Source organism: Paramormyrops kingsleyae, chromosome 25, assembly GCF_048594095.1.
Source record: "Paramormyrops kingsleyae isolate MSU_618 chromosome 25, PKINGS_0.4, whole genome shotgun sequence".
NCBI classification, from domain to species: Eukaryota; Metazoa; Chordata; class Actinopteri; order Osteoglossiformes; family Mormyridae; genus Paramormyrops; species Paramormyrops kingsleyae.
Window position 1 is genome coordinate 1,216,508 of NC_132821.1, and position 18,498 is coordinate 1,235,005.

General features: G+C 42.8%; 1 protein-coding gene and 1 long non-coding RNA gene across 2 annotated transcripts in view; both read right to left on the bottom strand.

Moving 5' to 3' along the window:
* Positions 1-4,520: 4,520 nt before the first annotated feature.
* On the bottom strand, positions 4,521-6,016 carry LOC140582820 (uncharacterized). The gene is made up of 3 exons (XR_011985597.1): positions 5,929-6,016; positions 5,678-5,736; positions 4,521-5,269 (listed from the first exon to the last, which is right to left on the bottom strand). It is a non-coding gene; the product is annotated as an uncharacterized lncRNA (long non-coding RNA).
* Positions 6,017-14,237: 8,221 nt separating this feature from the next.
* The window catches only part of LOC111845318 (uncharacterized), a 29,623-nt gene continuing 25,362 nt past the window's right edge, over positions 14,238-18,498 (bottom strand). The window contains exon 6 of the mRNA XM_072707377.1: positions 14,238-14,893. Coding sequence (XP_072563478.1) covers positions 14,746-14,893 — 148 coding nt within the window. The 3' untranslated portion in view covers positions 14,238-14,745. The remainder of the gene's footprint in view (positions 14,894-18,498) is intronic.

Sequence of the window (18,498 nt, forward strand, 5' to 3'; positions counted from 1 at the left end):
CCTCTGAGTCCTCTTGCAAAATGAAACTTTCGCCTAAAAACTGTTTTACCTGTGTTCAAAATCAAGCACTGCTCTCAAATCAAAAACAAAGTGATCAAAATGATATACACTATCAAGCACTCAGTAAACAACACAACAAAAAACAGAAAACACATTGTTCAAAACATATAGTTCTCAGGGAGAAGCAAATTTTTAATCTCAATGTTTTGGCCCATACAGTTTGTTCATTGTACAGTAAACAGCATACAATGCACTGTACTACAGTATACAATACTAAAAGGGACAAAAATCAAAGGAGTAAACGTGATCGATTTGCTTCTTCTCGTCTTTGGGCTGGGTCAGGCCAGAGCACTTCCTCAACATCACAAGCAATATTATCCCTCCTCAGGCAACGGGGGAAGAAGCCTCTTGTGTGCCGTATCCAGCCCTGACATGATTCCTCACCTACATCACCACAAGCTAAATCCATGGCTTGCAGAAGATTTACTCTGGTGTAGGGTTGTCTATTATACACTTTCCATCTCCAAGAGGAGAAAAACTCCTCAATCGGATTCAGGAAAGGCGAGTATGGAGGGAGGTACAAGTTCATAAACTGCTCATTGATGTTAAACCATTCCCTTACCGGAGCAGCTCGGTGGAAACTGACATTGTCCCACACTATCACACAGGTGGGAATGGGATTCTCTTTTAGCTCTTGACCCTGATGATCTTGAACCTGCAGCTCAAATAAAATATCTCTTAGATTGGCAATAAATCTTAGAAGGTGCTGGGTGTTATATGGCCCGAGTGTAACATGGTGATGTAGAACACCATGGTTGCTAATCGCAGCACAGATGGTGACATTGCCACCTCGTTGACCAGGGACTTCAACAATGGCCCGCTGTCCAATGATGTTTCGGCCTCTCCGTCTCCTCTTTGTTAGATTGAAGCCTGCTTCATCGACAAAGATGAAGTCATGGGGTCTGTCCAAGGATTCCAAGTCAAATATTGTCTGTGTAGAAATACAATATTCTGTATTTAGAATTTTGTAAGTCATACAGAGACAGTGCTATACTGTAGAGTACAATTAAGCCTACTGTATGCACTTCTGATTCACATACATTGTATGTACTGAAGAGTAATGTCATTCACACATGTGTTAGTACTGTAGAAAATCTGGATTACAGTAAATGTTTCTGAATGTACACTTACTTGCACATAATGAGCTCGCAGTTCTTTCACCCTTGGTGAGTTGCGCTCAAAGGGTACTTTGTATACTTGTTTCAATCGCATCCTGTTACGATGGAGGACACGGTCAATTGTGGAAATGCTCACACTGTTGATTCCCTGGAAGTGTGTGTTGTCTTGTATCACTCGTTCCTGGATTTCTCTGAGTCGTATTACATTATCTTGAAGGACCATGCCCACTATAACAGCCTCTTGCTCTTGAGTGAATAAAGCCATCCTTCCACCTGCATGTGGCAGCCTCGCAATTCTACAAAAAGTAGATGTGCAGTTACAACAAATATTCATGCAGTACTATACATACAGTGATGAACTTTACAAATGTCTATTGAAACAGTTGCATAGAGTGTAGTACAGTAAATTTGCAATTACAAAAATAGAGTAGTATACTGTACCTGTTCTCTTCTCTGAATGTCCTTACTATGGTGGACACAGAAAATCGGCTCAAATTGGGTTGCACTCTTAGTCCTGCTTCCCTCATTGTCAGTCCATGGACAAGAACATGGTCTATGACTGTTGCTCGAATTTCATCAGATATTTCCACTCTTTGTCTTCCTCTTCCTCCTCCTCTTTCTTGCCGCCCTCCTCCTTTTCCTCTTCCTCACCCTCTTCCTCTTTCTTGTTATCCTCCTCCTCCTCGTCACCCACCTTGCATACGCACTCGTCCTCTCACATTGTTTCTTCTATCCATGCTCAGACTTTCTCCTTTCTACCTTCAACAACCTGTTTGCTCTCTGAACTGACTTATATTGGTTGTGTCACATCATTTGAAACAGGTGACATCAATTTTGAGTGGTTGTGTTCAATCAATGACATGTTATCTCTAATGCTACGTTCACACCGCGAGCGTCAAAGACGCCAGCCGTCGCTCCCGCCGCCCTGAACGCGACGCTAGCCAACGCCGGAGACGCTCTCTGACGTCATAGAGTGGGCGGGGACAATGCCGCTCAGAATGCCAGGCTCTGAGAATTTTTTAAAGGGGCCGCAAAACAAACAAACGTGTAGCTTTTATCTTTGCGCCGACTCCTGATAGGACATAATTTGTCAAATAAATATTGTTGTGAGCCAGTTATTTGCATTCCCACTTAAAATGTTACCTATAAATAGTGTAGCGCTTCTTTTCAAATTTACCTTCTCACAATGGATGATCGCCAAGTAGTTACTTGTGCAGCACTGATTTACCTGCATAAACGGAGACGTAGGAGATCGCAGTGGGTGCACCCGATTCTCCAGGCGCGTCAGCAGCACGGGGAATATCACCGGCTGGTGCAGGAGTTGCGTCTGGATGATGGCAGGTTCTAGACGTATTTCAGGCTGGACAAGGGGCAGTTTGACAGCCTGCTGTCAAAAGTGGGGCCCCGCATTACGAGGCTAGACACCAGCTATCAGTGCGCTATTTGTCCCGCTGAGCGCCTTGCAATTTGTCTACGGTGAGTTTTTGAATAAATAAAATTATATTTAATTTGCTTTGCGTTTTACATGATCTAGACATGTCATTCAGCTATGGTACTATTTACTGATTGATAATATTGTTTAATGCTCATTCTGTCATGTGTGTGTGCGTGTGTGTGTGTGTATTTTTCTTCCCCCCTTCCAGATTCTTAGCCACTGGTGATTCATACCGCACCATAGCTTTTAGCTATCGTGTCGGAGTTAGCACCGTGGCAGGAATTGTGGCTGAGGTTGCCAGGGCCATATGGGATGCCTTGGTGATGGAGTTCATGCCAGTCCCCACCACAGAGGACTGGCAAAGGATTGCCACTGACTTTCTCCATCGGTGGAACTTCCCCAATTGTCTTGGGTCCATTGATGGGAAACATGTGGTGATCAGGGCTCCTGATAACTCTGGGTCCCTATTCTATAACTATAAGGGAACTTTCTCTATTGTGCTCCTGGCAGTGGTGGATGCCCAGTGCTGCTTCCGGGTAGTGGATGTGGGCAGCTATGGGAGGACGAGTGATGGTGGCTCACTGTCTAACTCCACCTTCGGCCAGGCACTCCGAGATGGGACCCTTGGCTTGCCAGAAGATGCTCTGCTGCCAGGTGCAGAGCATTTGGGGCCACAGCCACATGTGTTTGTGGCGGATGAGGCCTTTCCGCTCCGTCGAGACCTCATGCGGCCTTATCCAGGAGCCAACCTCTGCAGCAGGCACAGAGTTTTTAATTACAGGCTGTCCCGGGCAAGGCTGATTGTTGAAAATGCCTTTGGCATTTTGGCTGCTCAGTGGCGCATATACAGAAGGGTCATTGGCATCAGTCCTGCCAATGTGGACATCTGTGTAAAGGCTACCTGTGTCCTGCATAACTTCCTGAGGAGGACTGCGAGCACCAGGGTGATGCCCATGGAATCGGCTGGAGATGGAGAGGCTGCAGGCCTGCAGGAGGTCACCCAAGTGGGCAGCAACAACTCCTCACGGGAGGCTATCCGTGTCAAGGAGACATTTGCTTCGTATTTCTCTGCAGAAGGAGTTGTCCCCTGGCAACCCATGGCATAATCCATGGCTGCTAAAAGGCTCTTTTAAGAGCCACCAATTACTCAAAAAAGAGCATTTTCTTTTCAATTTAATCATAAGATCCTACTTTGATGTCTAGAACATCCCCACACTGTCAGTTAATAACCAGCCTATAGACAGGGTTGATTCATGCAGATACCTCAGGATAATAATTGATTACAGTGTCACCTTTCATCCAAACACTGAAATCATCTTTTCTAAGTGTCAGCAGCCTCTACTAAAATGTATTAGTTACTGTGCTATTTATTGTGCTTTACAAGTTTTACTTACCACTGCTAATTGCTTTATGTGGTATGCTGTATATGATATGTGCAGGTGGGTGGGTAAATTGGACACTGATCTCTCGCACTTGAGATGCTGAGTTTAGTTACAGTAATATTGGAGTACAACTAGCAGCTGGGAAATGAAATATAACAAGTCTACATTCACAATTAATTACCACCGTTTGGAGCAGGCTGCCAGAAGTGCACTATTAGATAATAAATGTTGCACTGAAAAATCATATGACAAAGCTAATGAACACAGCATGTGCCCAAGATTAAGATATTTTCAACACTGATGTATTCTTCACAGTCATTTAAAAAACTGTGACAACACCCACTCTCCCCCACGTTTTCTGTTAGAGTATGATACATTTTGAAAATAATATAAAACACAGAAATGTTGTGAATTTTTTTTTATAGAAAAAATTACAAAAACAATTGTATGAATAGGGCCTCGAACAAAATGAACATGTTGCCAACTTTGTGTGTGTGTGTGTCTGTGTCTGTGTGCGCGTGCGTGCGTGTGTGTGTGTGGGAGAGAGCACAAGGTGCAGCTGACAGTACTGCAAGGGAATTAAGCTCACACCCTCACAGCGCTGACAGCAGCACCCCGTTACTCTCTTCAGTGTTAGATGCTGTCTGTGTGTCCATCCTCTTCACATTTAGCCTCATACACTAATTTATGTATCTGAAACTTCAGGTCCTGCCTTTTCCTATGAGACAGTGACCTGAAGTCCTCCAAGAGACTTTTAAAAAAAAGGCTGTCACTGTCCTCAGGAGGAGGGCTCTCCCTTCTATTCACTGTCTCCAAAACAGTGAGCATCCGCTCCTCAAATTCTGTGCCCTGCTGCCTCTTTCTCCTTTTCTGTTGGGGCTCTGCCTGCCCCTCCAGACCTGACTGGCTCTGGCTTGGTGGTGGTGGGTTCTGGCTTGGTGGTGGTGGGCTCTGGCTTGGTGGTGGTGGGCTCTGGCTACAACTTGGACTCTGCCTCAGCTCTCCCTGGATCCCCTGGCTCTGCTGTGCTGCCTGACTATGCCCGGCCATGGCATCCTCACCTTCCTCTGGGGTCAGGGCAGCCCCCCACCCATCCATATTACTGGACGTGGCCCTGTCGTCCAGAAAGGGGTTGAGGAAGCTCATGACCCCACTGTAGCGCCATGGCCTGGCACTGCTCGCTCCTGCACCACTCCTCTTCCTCTCTGCCTCCCTTTTCCTCTCTTTCCTATAGGTGTCCCTCAGTGATTTCCACCTTTTTTTACACTCGTTAACTAGTGAAAAGACAATTACCTACATTTCAAAATGCACAGTTCAGCTTGTTTGCATGGTAACATGTAATTGCATCAGAATCCCAAAAAACTGCTTAATTTCCCCTAAAATGTCACATGTGCTTAATTAATAATATAATGCTCGAACTATACATGTGCTATCACTTAATATTTTAATGCCATTTTTAATGCCATTAATATTTGAATGCAATATCATTATTTTCTTTAGTTAACATAAATAGTACTTAAAATGTATCACGACAGTTCGACTAAAACACATAATTATGTTATGCTATAAATAGGTTTAACATTACCGACAATTTGCACTGTTTTCTCTGCTATGGCGCCAAAATTACTACTGATCTCCTTCCTTTTTCACAAAAAAATATATTATGCACTTCACCATCTCACCTGGAACACCGACTGTTTCGGACACTCTGGTCCATGCCTCATTTTTTTTATTTATGTCCCTGTACGCAAAAAGAGACACATTATATATAACTGGGTACCCGGCCACAGCAATAACAAGTCTCTCCTCCATTGTGCCTAGGAACGGTGGGGTCGGAACAAAAGTTTACACGCTTATGTTCTGCGGCGCTCTCTTTAGCGAAGCATCTCTGCATTCCCATTGGTTGCCGCCCAACCGCGTCACAGCTCATTACCATAAAGTTGACTGGATTCAACTTCTGTCTGACGCTCCCGCCGCCCAGATCGCGCCGCGCCGCGCCGCTCCTCGACGCCTCCCGACGCCTCCCGACGCTCCCTCCCATAGAGAATGAATGACTTCCGGTCGCTTTGACGCTCTCGCCGCTCGCAGTGTGAACGTAGCATAATTGTATTTGAGCATTGCTGCTTGTGTTTACCAGTATGGATGACGTGTGCATTAGAGTGTAGAATGTGTTTTGAGAAAGAGAATGTGTTTAGAGTTTTGCTGAAAAGTCTAAGTAAGATCTGCATATGGTGTTTTACCATGTGAAATGGTTTAAGGTATTGACAACAGACTGCACAATTAGCTAAATGAGGTCAGGCAACTGAGAACTTTCTTCAGCTAATGGGTTTTAGTGTTTTAGCAATTGAGAAAAACTGTAAATACATTTTTTCCCCTGCTCTGCCCTGAGTGCAGTGTTTTGCATTTATCTGTGTAGTGTGTAATGACTGCTGTGTAGTGTTTATGCATTAGCTGGATGTGTGTGTTATCTGAAAAGTGTTTGGTTTTGGGTAAAGATAACATAGTTCTGAATCAATTGATTGATATAGCAAGACAAGTCAAAGGTTTTGACAGTGTAGCTTAAGTTTGGTGATTTGTGTTTAAGGTTTTGAGAAAGTGAGAGAAACATTCAAAAAATGTGTTTTAGCAATTCAGAAATACTGTAGTATGGTGTTCCTAATAATCCTTTAGGTGAGTGTATATGTGTATGTGTGTGTGTGTGTGTGTGTGTTACGATCCCCAGTCGAGGGTTGAGGACCAACAGAAAGGTAAGGGAAAAGGAGAGGGGCAGACGAGACAACCAGGGAACGGGAAAAAGGAACACAGGAAACAAAGGGATCTTTTTTTGTAGTTTTTTTATATTTATTCACAGACACGGTTACAAACACGAGGTGCAACAAACTTCGGGAGTGGCCCAGGCCAAAACAACAAACAAAACAGCCAATGAACACGTCCCGAAACTAATCTAAACCTAATGGTAACAAAAAGGGAAAACGAAACAACAAAACTAAAGCTATCTCCATAACCAAAGGTACAATAAATCACCCCGTCTCGCAAAACAAAAAGGCAGTCACTCCGTACGAACCACAGTACAAACGCACAGTAAACACACAATCCAAAGCGACAGTGCCTGAGGGGGCGAGCAAAAGAATGGTCACCAAACAGGCAGGAGATCAAAACCAAAAAGAGACAATCAAAGCCGAGGCGAAGATACAGAGAAAGGGCGAGGCAAAAATCAGAAACCGATAAACGAAAACCATCATGCACAATAATCCAAACCAATAAAGCAAACCACAATAGTCAAAAACAATGAGCAGAGCTCCCGAGGTACACCAGTCGTGGCCTTTTCTTTTCAGGAACCGGAAGCAGCTCCGAAGACGCGAGAAGCGTGGCCAGGTCCAGAAGGCGCAGTCGAAGGAGCGGCTGACGAATGGCGAAGGCAGCACGTCCGGAGAACCTGCAGGGCAACCTTCCAAATCTTACGGCACGTAACACCCCCCACACAAGTGTGAACCCGGGCAGGTGTTCACAATCACAGACATAAGCAATCAAAGGCACCGAAAAAAACAAAAGAACAGAAAACCAGGAAAAACAGAGAACGAGTCGCGAGTAACCGAGGGTGTCAGGTTTTGGAGAGGGCGTCTGCCACAGGGTTACTGACCCCTTTCTTGTGTTTATTCTCTAAGTCAGCAGTTCCGAAACTAGGGTACGCATACCCTCTGGGGTACGCAAGCGGCTGTAGGGGGTACACGAGGGAGCGGGGGAAATCACGAATTCGAACAACGAGACAGTCAGTAATTCTCACAACAGCGGAGTCGGTGACCTCCAAAAAAGCCGTAAAACACAAAATACAGTCGTGTTTATGTCATATGTTTTTGTGCTTATTAAATTTAAGTGTTTCCAAAGATTAATCCCACAAAAGTAATAAAATAAATGTCTTGCTTTAACATAAATACTAAAAGAATAGATCGCTATTACAGTTGGGTATGGGCACGCTGTCTTATTTAGAAAACATACAAAAAGAGACGCATATAATGTTTAATCATTCGTTTATTTGTATTTGTCCGGTCCAGGAGGTTAATTTTGGGGATCGTTAAAGTGATAGATCACCTATCTTGATTAAGCCTGATTCGGTTCGTTATATATATTATTAAAAAGTAAATATTAAGTAAGAATGAGAATATGAACAACCATGGGAATTATTTTTACAGTGAAAACAATTGGTATTAATTATATTGTATGTTCTTGAGTAATCGATAAAATCAGTATATGCAAGACATCAATCTGTAATAGTGGAAAATATGTCCAGTTGATATGTCCAGTATGATCTAGGTCTGTGTGGTCAGACACTTTGCAATAAACAGAATTTTTAGGAACATGGCAAATGTTCACATTGCAGCATGGAAGTAGGTTCACTGTCACAACGCTGACCGGGGAAGCAGAGGCGAGGAGACATAGGATCGGAGAAATGCGGGGTCTAATGAGCAAAAGGAACACACACTAGTGGTAAAGCAGAATTCCAATACAATGACAGGACTGGAGAAACAAACGGAAACACGGACTAAATACAATGGACTAATGACAAGTTTGACAACAATCAGGAATAGCTGGTAAACACGGGGAATCCACACAGGGTTAACGAGGGGGCTTGGCACACGGAAGAAGCGGACAATCGGGGCATGACACTCACTGGAGAGCTTTGTCACAGATAACTTAACTGTCTCTAACAGCGTCTAACCGCACATTAAATAAAGTTCTGCGTATTTTTCTATTCTGAAATTCTGCCATGGCATGCACCAGTATGATGCTGGTGCAACTTTCCCAGGACCCTAGTCAAAAATATCTGCCACTCTGGTCGCGGAAAACAAGCGCTAACGGAAATATATGAAAAACACGGGAGCGGTAGAAGATTTTTTGAAATTTGACGGGAATGGGACGGTACGGGAATGACATCCCATGGGACTGAACGGGATGGGAATGGGTTTTGAAAATTTGGTGGTTAAATTGGACGGGAACGGAAACCCTCCAACGCGAATGGGATGGGACGGGAACCAAAAACCTTTTCCGTGCCCATCCCTACTGTGAAATTCTCCCACCGGATAGCAACAATCTATTACTAAAATATATTAATAAATTCATTTGGTGGTGAGAAATAATCGACTTCAGTATTTATATTTATGCATGCGGTATTGCAATCTATTTATAGACACTAATTAAGAGTCGTTGGTAGCAGGGGGTACGCTGCTACCAATTCATTCCTGCGCCGCCCGTTCTGGCTGTGCCCCTGGAGGTTCCTGTACCAGCGGACGATGCTCTGCCCCCCCGCTGTTCCTGGGTCGGTGGATGATGATCCGTCCCCCGATATTCCTGTGACTCATGCCCCTGTTCCTGCGACTCATGCCCCTGTTCTGGTGACTCCTGCTGTACCCCCTGAAGTCCCTGCTCTGCCTATCCCAGTCCCTATCCCTAATTCCCCAGACTCTGCTTCCGTGCCTCTGGCTCCTGTGCCCAAGGAGGTCCCCGACTAATGGACCATCACTCCTCCTCCCTTATTGGAGATGGAGGAGGAGCTCGAATGGGACCCCTCTGGGGGGTCACCCTGACCATCACCCCAGCGTGGTCAATCCTGACCGGGTCCCCACCTCTTGGGACACCTGCGCCGGGGACGTGTCCCACCCGCCGTGCCCCCTGGCTCCTGCTCAGTCCCTGTGGCTGTGGCTTGGCGGTCGCCTGCAGGTCCTCTGGCTCCTGCTCAGCGGTCAGCTGCAGTTCCCCGGGCTCTTGCTCGGTGGATCCCCCTCCAATGCCTCTTTGGCCGCCTTCGGTCCTGGCTCCAACTGGTCGCCAACTCGTTGGTCAACTGTGCCTTCGCCGGCTGTGGCTGCACTGTCGCCTGCCACGGCTTCGCCTTCCTCCTCCCCTTCACTGCTGTCCCCTTCACCTTCCTCCTCACCTCCCGTGGTGCCCCCTTCGACTTCCTCCTCACCTCTTCTGCCTGTCCCTCCATTTGTGTTCTTGCCCCCTGCGAGGTCCCCTCCTGCTCCTACCTCCGGCCTCATGGTCGCCAGCTGCTGTCTCTCGCCCCCTGTGACTGTTTGCTTTCCCCGTCATTTGTCAGTTGTTGTCTTGGTTACTGCCTTTGTGTCTGTTCTGTGTGTCTGTCCTGTTCCCAGTGCCTCGTTGATGTTTTGATTTTGTTTTCCAGGTCCCATGTCCCTGGTCTTGTCCCTTCGCTCCCCTTAGATGCGCCGTTGGGGGGGGAGTTCTGTCACTCCCGCCTCATACAATCCTCGTGTGAGCCACGCCCCTATCATTAACCTCGTATGAAATCTCGATATCATCAGCTGTTTCTTGTTATTTCCAATTAGTCTTGTTTATTTCAGTCCGCGTTCAAGTCTGTTTCCCTAGTCAAGTCATTGACATTACAAGTGTCTATGTCCTGTAATAGCATTGATTACAATTAATTCCTCGTTCCTGATCCTATGTCTCCCTGCTCCTGCTTCCACGTCTCCCATCGTGACACCATGGGGGAGCAGTGGATAGAGAGTGAGGAATTATTCCTAGAAATATTAAAATAAAGCAATCAGACGATTATTGTACAAAGCATTAAGAGAACACTGGAACAAAGTTTAATACACCAATTTCAAAAACTCCCAAAACAATAAAAATGCCGAAAACAATAAAATTTCACTCAACCATGAATGTAATCTGCAATGCCACGAGCTCTGTTTTAATCTTGATGGTAGGCATAAGAATAAGAAGAAATAAAAAACAAGTATAATTAATAAACATAAATCCAATGGTAAACCATTAAACAAAGCTTGGTAACTGGTTTCGATTTAGCAATAATCTTATATTTTAATAAAGGATTAGCCTAGAGGAGCACATTGTCATTTACTTAAACCACTGTACAGCACACATGTGTGTGTCTGTGAGATAAAGGTGAAATTGTGCAGCGCCTCTCACTAGATAAAGCTGATCATTCCTCTATGGATCATAGTTACTTAAATTTTTTTTGAAATGCTAAAGAATTCTTTATGCTTTGTCAATAACTGTTGTTAATCCAGCAGAAAACAACACACACAACCTTGACGAACATGGACAAACAGTATACAGAAGAACCTTGGAGCTCAAAAGCCCCTTTAGCAGCTCAGACTTTGAACGGGTTTGTCAAATTTTTTTCGACTTGTACCTCGACTGAAATTTTGGAAAACGACTGTTCCTGCTAAAACTTGTATGAGTCAAAATTAGGCTGCAACTTGACTGAAAACTGCATGTCAGCTGTTTCATGTGCATATTTGTTTTATGTTGATTGTTAAAGCTTTTTATCAGTAGTTAGGCAGGTAGATAGGTTTAAATAGGCACTCATTTGGGAGTCTGGGATGGATTAAATTCCTTTACATTATTTCTTCTAGGGAAATTCGACTTGGACCTCGACCAAATCTCAACTTGACCGGCCTTCTGGAACAAATTAACTTTGTTTTCTAAGGTACCATTGTATACATACAGTATACACTGTTCTAAGTGCTTTAGCTGGTCAGTTAATGTGCGGATTAAAACGACATCATCTAGATACACCAGACAAGTCTTCCAAGTAAGCCCCTGAAGTACCAGCAGCATCAGCCTTTATAATGTTGCTGGCACATAAGTGAGTACCATGGGCATAACCTTAAAGTCATAAATCACTTCCCATTGTGAACGCCATTTTTTTCCCCTGAATCCCATTCAGTTAGATCCACTTGCCAGTAGCCATTTTTCAGGTCAATGATAGAAAACTAAGCAGAGCCTAATACAATGCATAATCAACTCTTGTGAGAGGATGAGTCTTTTATTATATTTGAATTAAGTTTTCTGTAATCGAGACAAAAACACCATGCCCCTGCTGCCCAAGGACTTTAGCTCTTCTTATAGATTTTTTCTGTAAGCACTTGAAAATGCATTCCAATATACAAAACAAAGCATGACTAGCACCAAAGAAATGTTTAAGAAAATTGAATATTGTCTCTTAATTTTCATAACAGCTTCAACAACTAAAGACATTTGCTTAGCAGGGAATGTCATATTATTATTATTGTTATTATTATTATTAATGTAAAAATAATCATCATCATTTTTATATATGTCTGGTGTTGATCCTAGAGATGCACCGATACGGATATTCGGATCGGTATCGGCGCCGATCCAGACCTATTTGACGGATCGGGAATCGGCCATGCGTGACCGATCCACGTCCTATACTTACTTATTTAGTTTTTGGCAATCAATCGCACGACAGCTCTTTCCCATTTTACATGTGTGTTTTTGCGGAATTCAAATCGAACGCTATCACTGCCGCTAAGTCTTTTTTGCTACTCAGTGGGTGTGAGTACAGTGACTTCCGCCTGCTGTGAGGTCATGCGCATACCCTTCGCAGTACGAGGAGCGTAAGATAAGACGTGACGATCTGGGAGTATTTTAGGCTTTTAACAGAAATCGGAAGCACAGCGTTTTGCAATCTATGTAAAATAAGGTTTTGAGGTGGGAATAGCGTTTAATGGAAAATCTACGGTGGCCGAGAGAGCTCAACGCGCTGCAACTTCAAGAAAACACATGCAAACATAAAAAAACACAACAAATTAAGAAAACGTCTCCATCAGTTTGACAACACAGGCGCTGCAAATACGGAAACGCGCTGCAAACACACGAACGCGCAGCAAACACAAAAAACGCGCTGCAAACACAAAAAACGTGGTGCAAATACAAAAAACGTGCTGCAAACACAAAAAAGCGCTGCAAATAGCAGGCACCACAACGGAAATGTTTCAGGGGGACCTCAAAAAGTGACGAACCCATCTGGGAGCTGATTATTTGTTCATATTACCTCTGGGCACAGCCTGGCATGACACCTGGTCCTCACCTGCAGGTTTAGGGGCATTCTCCACGACAAAAGTAACATTTCGCCCACATGAGCTACAAAATTTGTGCAAAGTTGGCCGCTGAAAGCCACAGAACGGACAATACATTTTGATCTGAAAAAAAAAAAACTGTTACCGATTTTAGCATGCTTTATTTGTATTCCGTTGTTCATTATTATTAAGGGGTCTGAATAAATTGTAAAATATATTTTTTTCCATCAATCTATAATGAATTATGACCTGATTTTAACCATTAATGAAGCACTGCAGAATTTTGCCATTTATTTGCATATATTTATTTAGATATTTATTGGCAATTAAATTAATAACGTTCCACAGTTAAGTGTGTGATTCGTCAGATTAGTCTAATAATATCCAAAAGACCAATGAATCGTATGATCAGGTTGTTAAAAAAAAAACACCTTTTAGTTCACGCACAACACCTCTGCTCTGACCAAAAGCCACTGAACAAATAATCGTGCATTCCATTTGCCTCGGATTCCGATTTTCGGAATCCGAGATTACGTCACATCCGGTAAAAACTCGGAAAAACCGAGTTGGATACGTTCCATTTGCCAAAGAAGTAGCAATACCATCGACCCATATGAAAAAGCAAGATTTTTTGCTTAGCCGGACAACTTGTCGGATTTAAGGTACCTCAGTTTAAATGGCCTTTATTTTCGTTCACTTACAATTAGCCCGAACTACCTTAAATCCGACAAATAATCCGACTAATCATGAAATCCAATTCTAGACCGGTTAATTGGTAGCCATTGTTAGCCATATCACTTGATAACACATTACGCGCGGTGCTTCACGTATAAAACTCCGTAGCAACACGTCCACAGATAAGTTGGACGGTATAGTGTGTGCGACCGATTTAATGAGCCAGAAATGAGAAGTAGTGCTTAAACAGGATAAAACTACAACTTTCCCTTCTGTTGATAAAGGGCGCAGCCATCTTCGATTCTGAACTCGGGATCCTCTGCGTTATCCGAGATCATTCTCGGATCTCCGAGAAACGGGAGCGCGCATGTCGTCACTTCCGGCTTTGAAACTCGGAATCCAACTCGGAATCCGAGTTCCCAGGGCAAATGGAACGCACCATAATCAGCTCCCAGATGGGTTCGTCACTTTTTGAGGTCCCCCTGAAACATTTCCGTTGTGGTGCCTGCTATTTGCAGCGCTTTTTTTGTGCTTGCAGCACGTTTTTTGTGTTTGCAGCGCGTTTTTTGTGTTTGCTGCGCGTTCGTGTGTTTGCAGCGTGTTTCCGTATTTGCAGCGCCTGTGTTGTCAAACTGATGGAGACGTTTTCTTAATTTGTTGTGTGTTTTTTTATGTTTGCATGTGTTTTCTTGAAGTTGCAGCGTGTTGAGCTCTCTCGGCCACCGTAAAAATCCCATTTAACAAAGCGCACGCAACTGCGAGACAAAACAAAGCAATGGATGATTTGGGAGTCGCTAACTTAATTGGACTGTTTTGCGAACTCGTTGCTTGAGATACAAGAGGGGCTGCCATCGCAACAAAAGTGTAACTGCGCTGATGCCAATGGGAGAAAAACTGTTAAAATTTTAAGCATTCGCCACTTGTGTATATCTATATTTGCTTTGAAGATATTCATATTGAACTGCAAATGCCTCAAAAACGCTTAAAACAAATGAGGTGGAACAGTACGTTATGTATGTTTGTAGTAGCCTAATTAAATATTTTTTGTCATACATTTTTTCCATCTGTATTTACTAGCTTAAAAAAAATAATATGTAAAGTATAACAAAGTAAAAAGAGCTCTTGTATCGGAATCTGTATCGGTATCGGCAGTTGTGTATCGAAATCGGATCGGAACTGAAAAAACGTGGATCGCCCATCTCTAGTTGATCCTAATTAACTTCTCCCCGCTCACAAATCCAATTTCGTTCTACAGAGCAAGGCAGATCATTCCAATTCTTCAGTGCGTCTTTTTCTGTAGATATCTCAGCACAGTCCTCATTTCCTCTATCATCATTGGGCTCCCCAGTCATCCAGTAACTATAAAACAAGAGACGAAAAGACAGGAGGCATTAAATACCCATTTACATACATATTTATTTGTACCTGCTTTTCACTTCTCCCCAAAATATTTCAAAGAGCTTATAATTCTAATTCTATCTGTGTCTCATAGTGTCCCTTCAAAGTTTTGTAAAGGTTCAGTTTTGTATTTATAAATGTCTAAGTGGGCATTCAGATTAAAAAACTGTACTGTTGCTGCTGTCACATCGATGCACAAGCAAACAACAAGGAAGTGGGGAAGCAGACGAACGGAGTCGTAAATACGGGTAAATTGGGTTTATTTGGACGCACGGAGAACAGCACAGGACAAACGTTAATGACAGATCTGGGAAACTGATATACACTAAACAGGCCAAAACTAACATCAAACAGCTGGGAACAATCAGGGTAGTACACGTGGGTAATGAGGGGGCGTGGCACACACGAGGATCGGACAAGCTGGGCGTGACAGCTGCATTCAACTGATGCACAACTCATTGCATATTCAACAATTTCATTGCATATAGGAAGATTAATGGAGTGGAGGGTAATGCTTGATTTAAAGCAGTCAGCTATAATGCAGTATAAATACCTTCATAATGCATTTCATACAAGTTAGTTGCAACCAAGGAATCTGATTGGACAAGAGATGTGCTATGAGTGCTGCTATCAGAGTATAAGCGCACTTGGATATTTCACATTGGATGTATCACTCTGCTTACCAATATATCTAAAAACCATCACTTAAATTCAATAACTAAGTTTTGGCAATTGGCAGAAATATAGTGTTTTAGCAATTCAGAAAAATTGTAAACATAGCTATAATGAGTTATGCCTTTTTAGAATTATTTATAGCCGTGTTATAATACTTTATGAGTACATTACAATGTATTATGAAGGTATCTATAATACATTTATATGTCTGCTTTAAGTAAAGTGTTTGTCAGGGTCAGCCCCTGCTATGGTCCTTCCATGTCCCTTCCCCGTTTGACCAGCAGGTGTTGCTGGTCATCCCGTTCTTTATGTTAGTCTTTGTTCTCCCCTGTTGCCTGTCTGGTCATGTGGCTCAATGTGTTGAGTATATGGTTGTCTGTGTACCCTTCTGTCCTGTGTTTGAATCTCGCCTCCTCTGTTTTTGAATTTTGTTCCCTAGTGTTTCATTTGAGTTACGTTAGTCCTTGTGTCTGATTTTGTAGTTGGTTTTGGTTTTGTTCCTTGTGCCCCTGCTTGTGTCTTTACCTGTTTAGTTCCCTAGTGTTGGTTTCTGTTTCCTTGGTTAGTTCTTAGTTTCCCTGTTTTTTAGTTCCTTTGAGTTTATTAGTTTCACCTGTGCCCTGTTTCCCTGGTCTTTGTTAATTAGTCTCACCTGTCCTGTGTTAGTCGCGTTACCCCTTTAGTATTAGTTCCTGCTTCTGTTCAGTTCCCCAGTGGTTCATTGTCTATGTGTGGGTTGTTGCTTGTCTTGGTTAGTTTGGTTAGATCTGCATCCTATTTTCCTTCCTAGTTTTTGTTTTGTGATATTAAGTCTTTAATTTTCCCCTTTAGTTTTGACCCCTCGTGGTCCTTTTGGTTTCTTTGTGTTTATAGTGTTTTCTGTTATATTTAATAAACCCCCGTCTGTCTCTGAGCCGCAAGTGGGTCATTTGCCATCCTTTCTGTGCCTGCACCATGCCTTGTTCTCGCACCCGAGCCGCCCGGATCCCTGACAGTGTTACTAAGTAGAGAAACCAGTTTATCGTAAACTTGGTTCCATTCGTAAAGGATTGCCCCAGAAAACACAAGACAGGGGTGGCCAATCTTATCCGCAAAGGGCCGTTGTGTCTGCGGGTTTTCGCTGCAACTCCCTAATTAGATTACTAATTACAGGACTGATTGGCTGAAGAGTCCTCACACCTGGGTTTGAACAGCTGACCTACAGTTTATCCCAAAAACCTGCATACACACCAGCCCTTTGTGGATAGGATTGGCCACCCCTGACATAAGAGAATGTACAGAAGCATAATTATACATCAACCTGGCTAACAATTAAAGTTTTTTTCAGTTGCTAATACACTAGAATCAAATGTAAAGCCCAACTTTAAAAACTGACACTCAAAGACTGACACCTCAAAATGTACCCTCATGTTCGCAAAATTCTAAACACATAATCTACCTTTGCACACAATTTGCAATTGAACATGACACCTTCTGCATCCCCCTACACACATGTCTCTAAGTAAGACACTGGAATCAGGCACAAAGTCACTTTTTTGTCATTCTTAAACACAGCCATTCAAACAACCACACCAGTGAGCCAATTGGCCACTCACACGTGCCACTGGGCCAAGAACCTCATTGCTCAATTAGTTAAATCCACAATCAGAATTTGAAGACTATACACCCCAGATTTACAATTGTTCAACAACCATGGAAGCACCAGAAAGAGGTGGAGGAAGAGTGAGGGGTAGGGGTAAAGCTGGAGGAGGACAACAAAGACAAAGAAGACCAGCACTTTTGAATGAGATCTGAGCAACATTAGTTGACCATGTCATAAATCATGGGTTGACAATGAGAGAGGCTGGACAGAGGGTACAGCCCAACATGAGTCGTCTTACTGTTGCCTCTGTTATTCAGACATATCACCTTGAGAATAGGTATGTAATCAACACAACACACACTCTGTATATGTAATCCAAAATTCAAATGAAATATACTGTAAATATTACTTTTATGGCACATGCATTTTACAGACAACTGTACTAGAATCTGACCAATATCTACATTACACTTGTTTTATTAAAGGCTTGAAAGACAAGTTCAGTGTGGTGGAAGAAATCGAATTGAGGAACAATTAATTATAAATTATAAATTTGTTTTTTGGCAAATAATGAAATAAGGCTAAGAGAAATTCAAAGCCACATCATAAATGATCGTATGATTTTTAGCAACATCAGGCAAGTCAGCCTGAGCACCCTAGCCTGTCACTTCAACGACACCAAATAAACAAGAAGCAGCTTTACATGGTGTCCTTTCAGAGAAATGCATAAAGAATCAAAGTTTATATATATACTGTTTTACTATGCATGTATATATGTTATGTGCGTTAAAGTGTTTTTTTCTATTAAAGTATTTGAGCTTAACATGGATAAAGGATGCATATCAATTTACTATAAATACAGATGTAGGATATTATTTCCCTATTGTCATGACCTGCTCGTTCGCTCCTCGTGTGTGCCACGCCCCCTCGTTACCTCGTGTTACTTCCTGATTGTCATCACCTGTTGCCTGTTATTTTCTACCTATCCTGTGTATTTAGTCCACGTCTGAGTCAGTACTCCCCAGATCCGTCATTAATGTCTACACTGTTAAAAATGGTTTGTTGTTTCAACTTAAATCTAGAAGTAACCTGGTTGCCTTAAAATTTAATGTTAATTGAACATTTCTAGTAATTTAACTCAACATTAAAAGTCAATTTACACCAACAAAAAACTACTCCACCTTTTGTTAGTATAACATAGGAGTATTTATCAGGTTGACATGTTTGGGTGCATTTAAACAACTATAAATTTGAAGTTTAGTCAACTTTGATTGTAGTTGTATTGATGTAGTTTTTTAGGTTTCCTGAA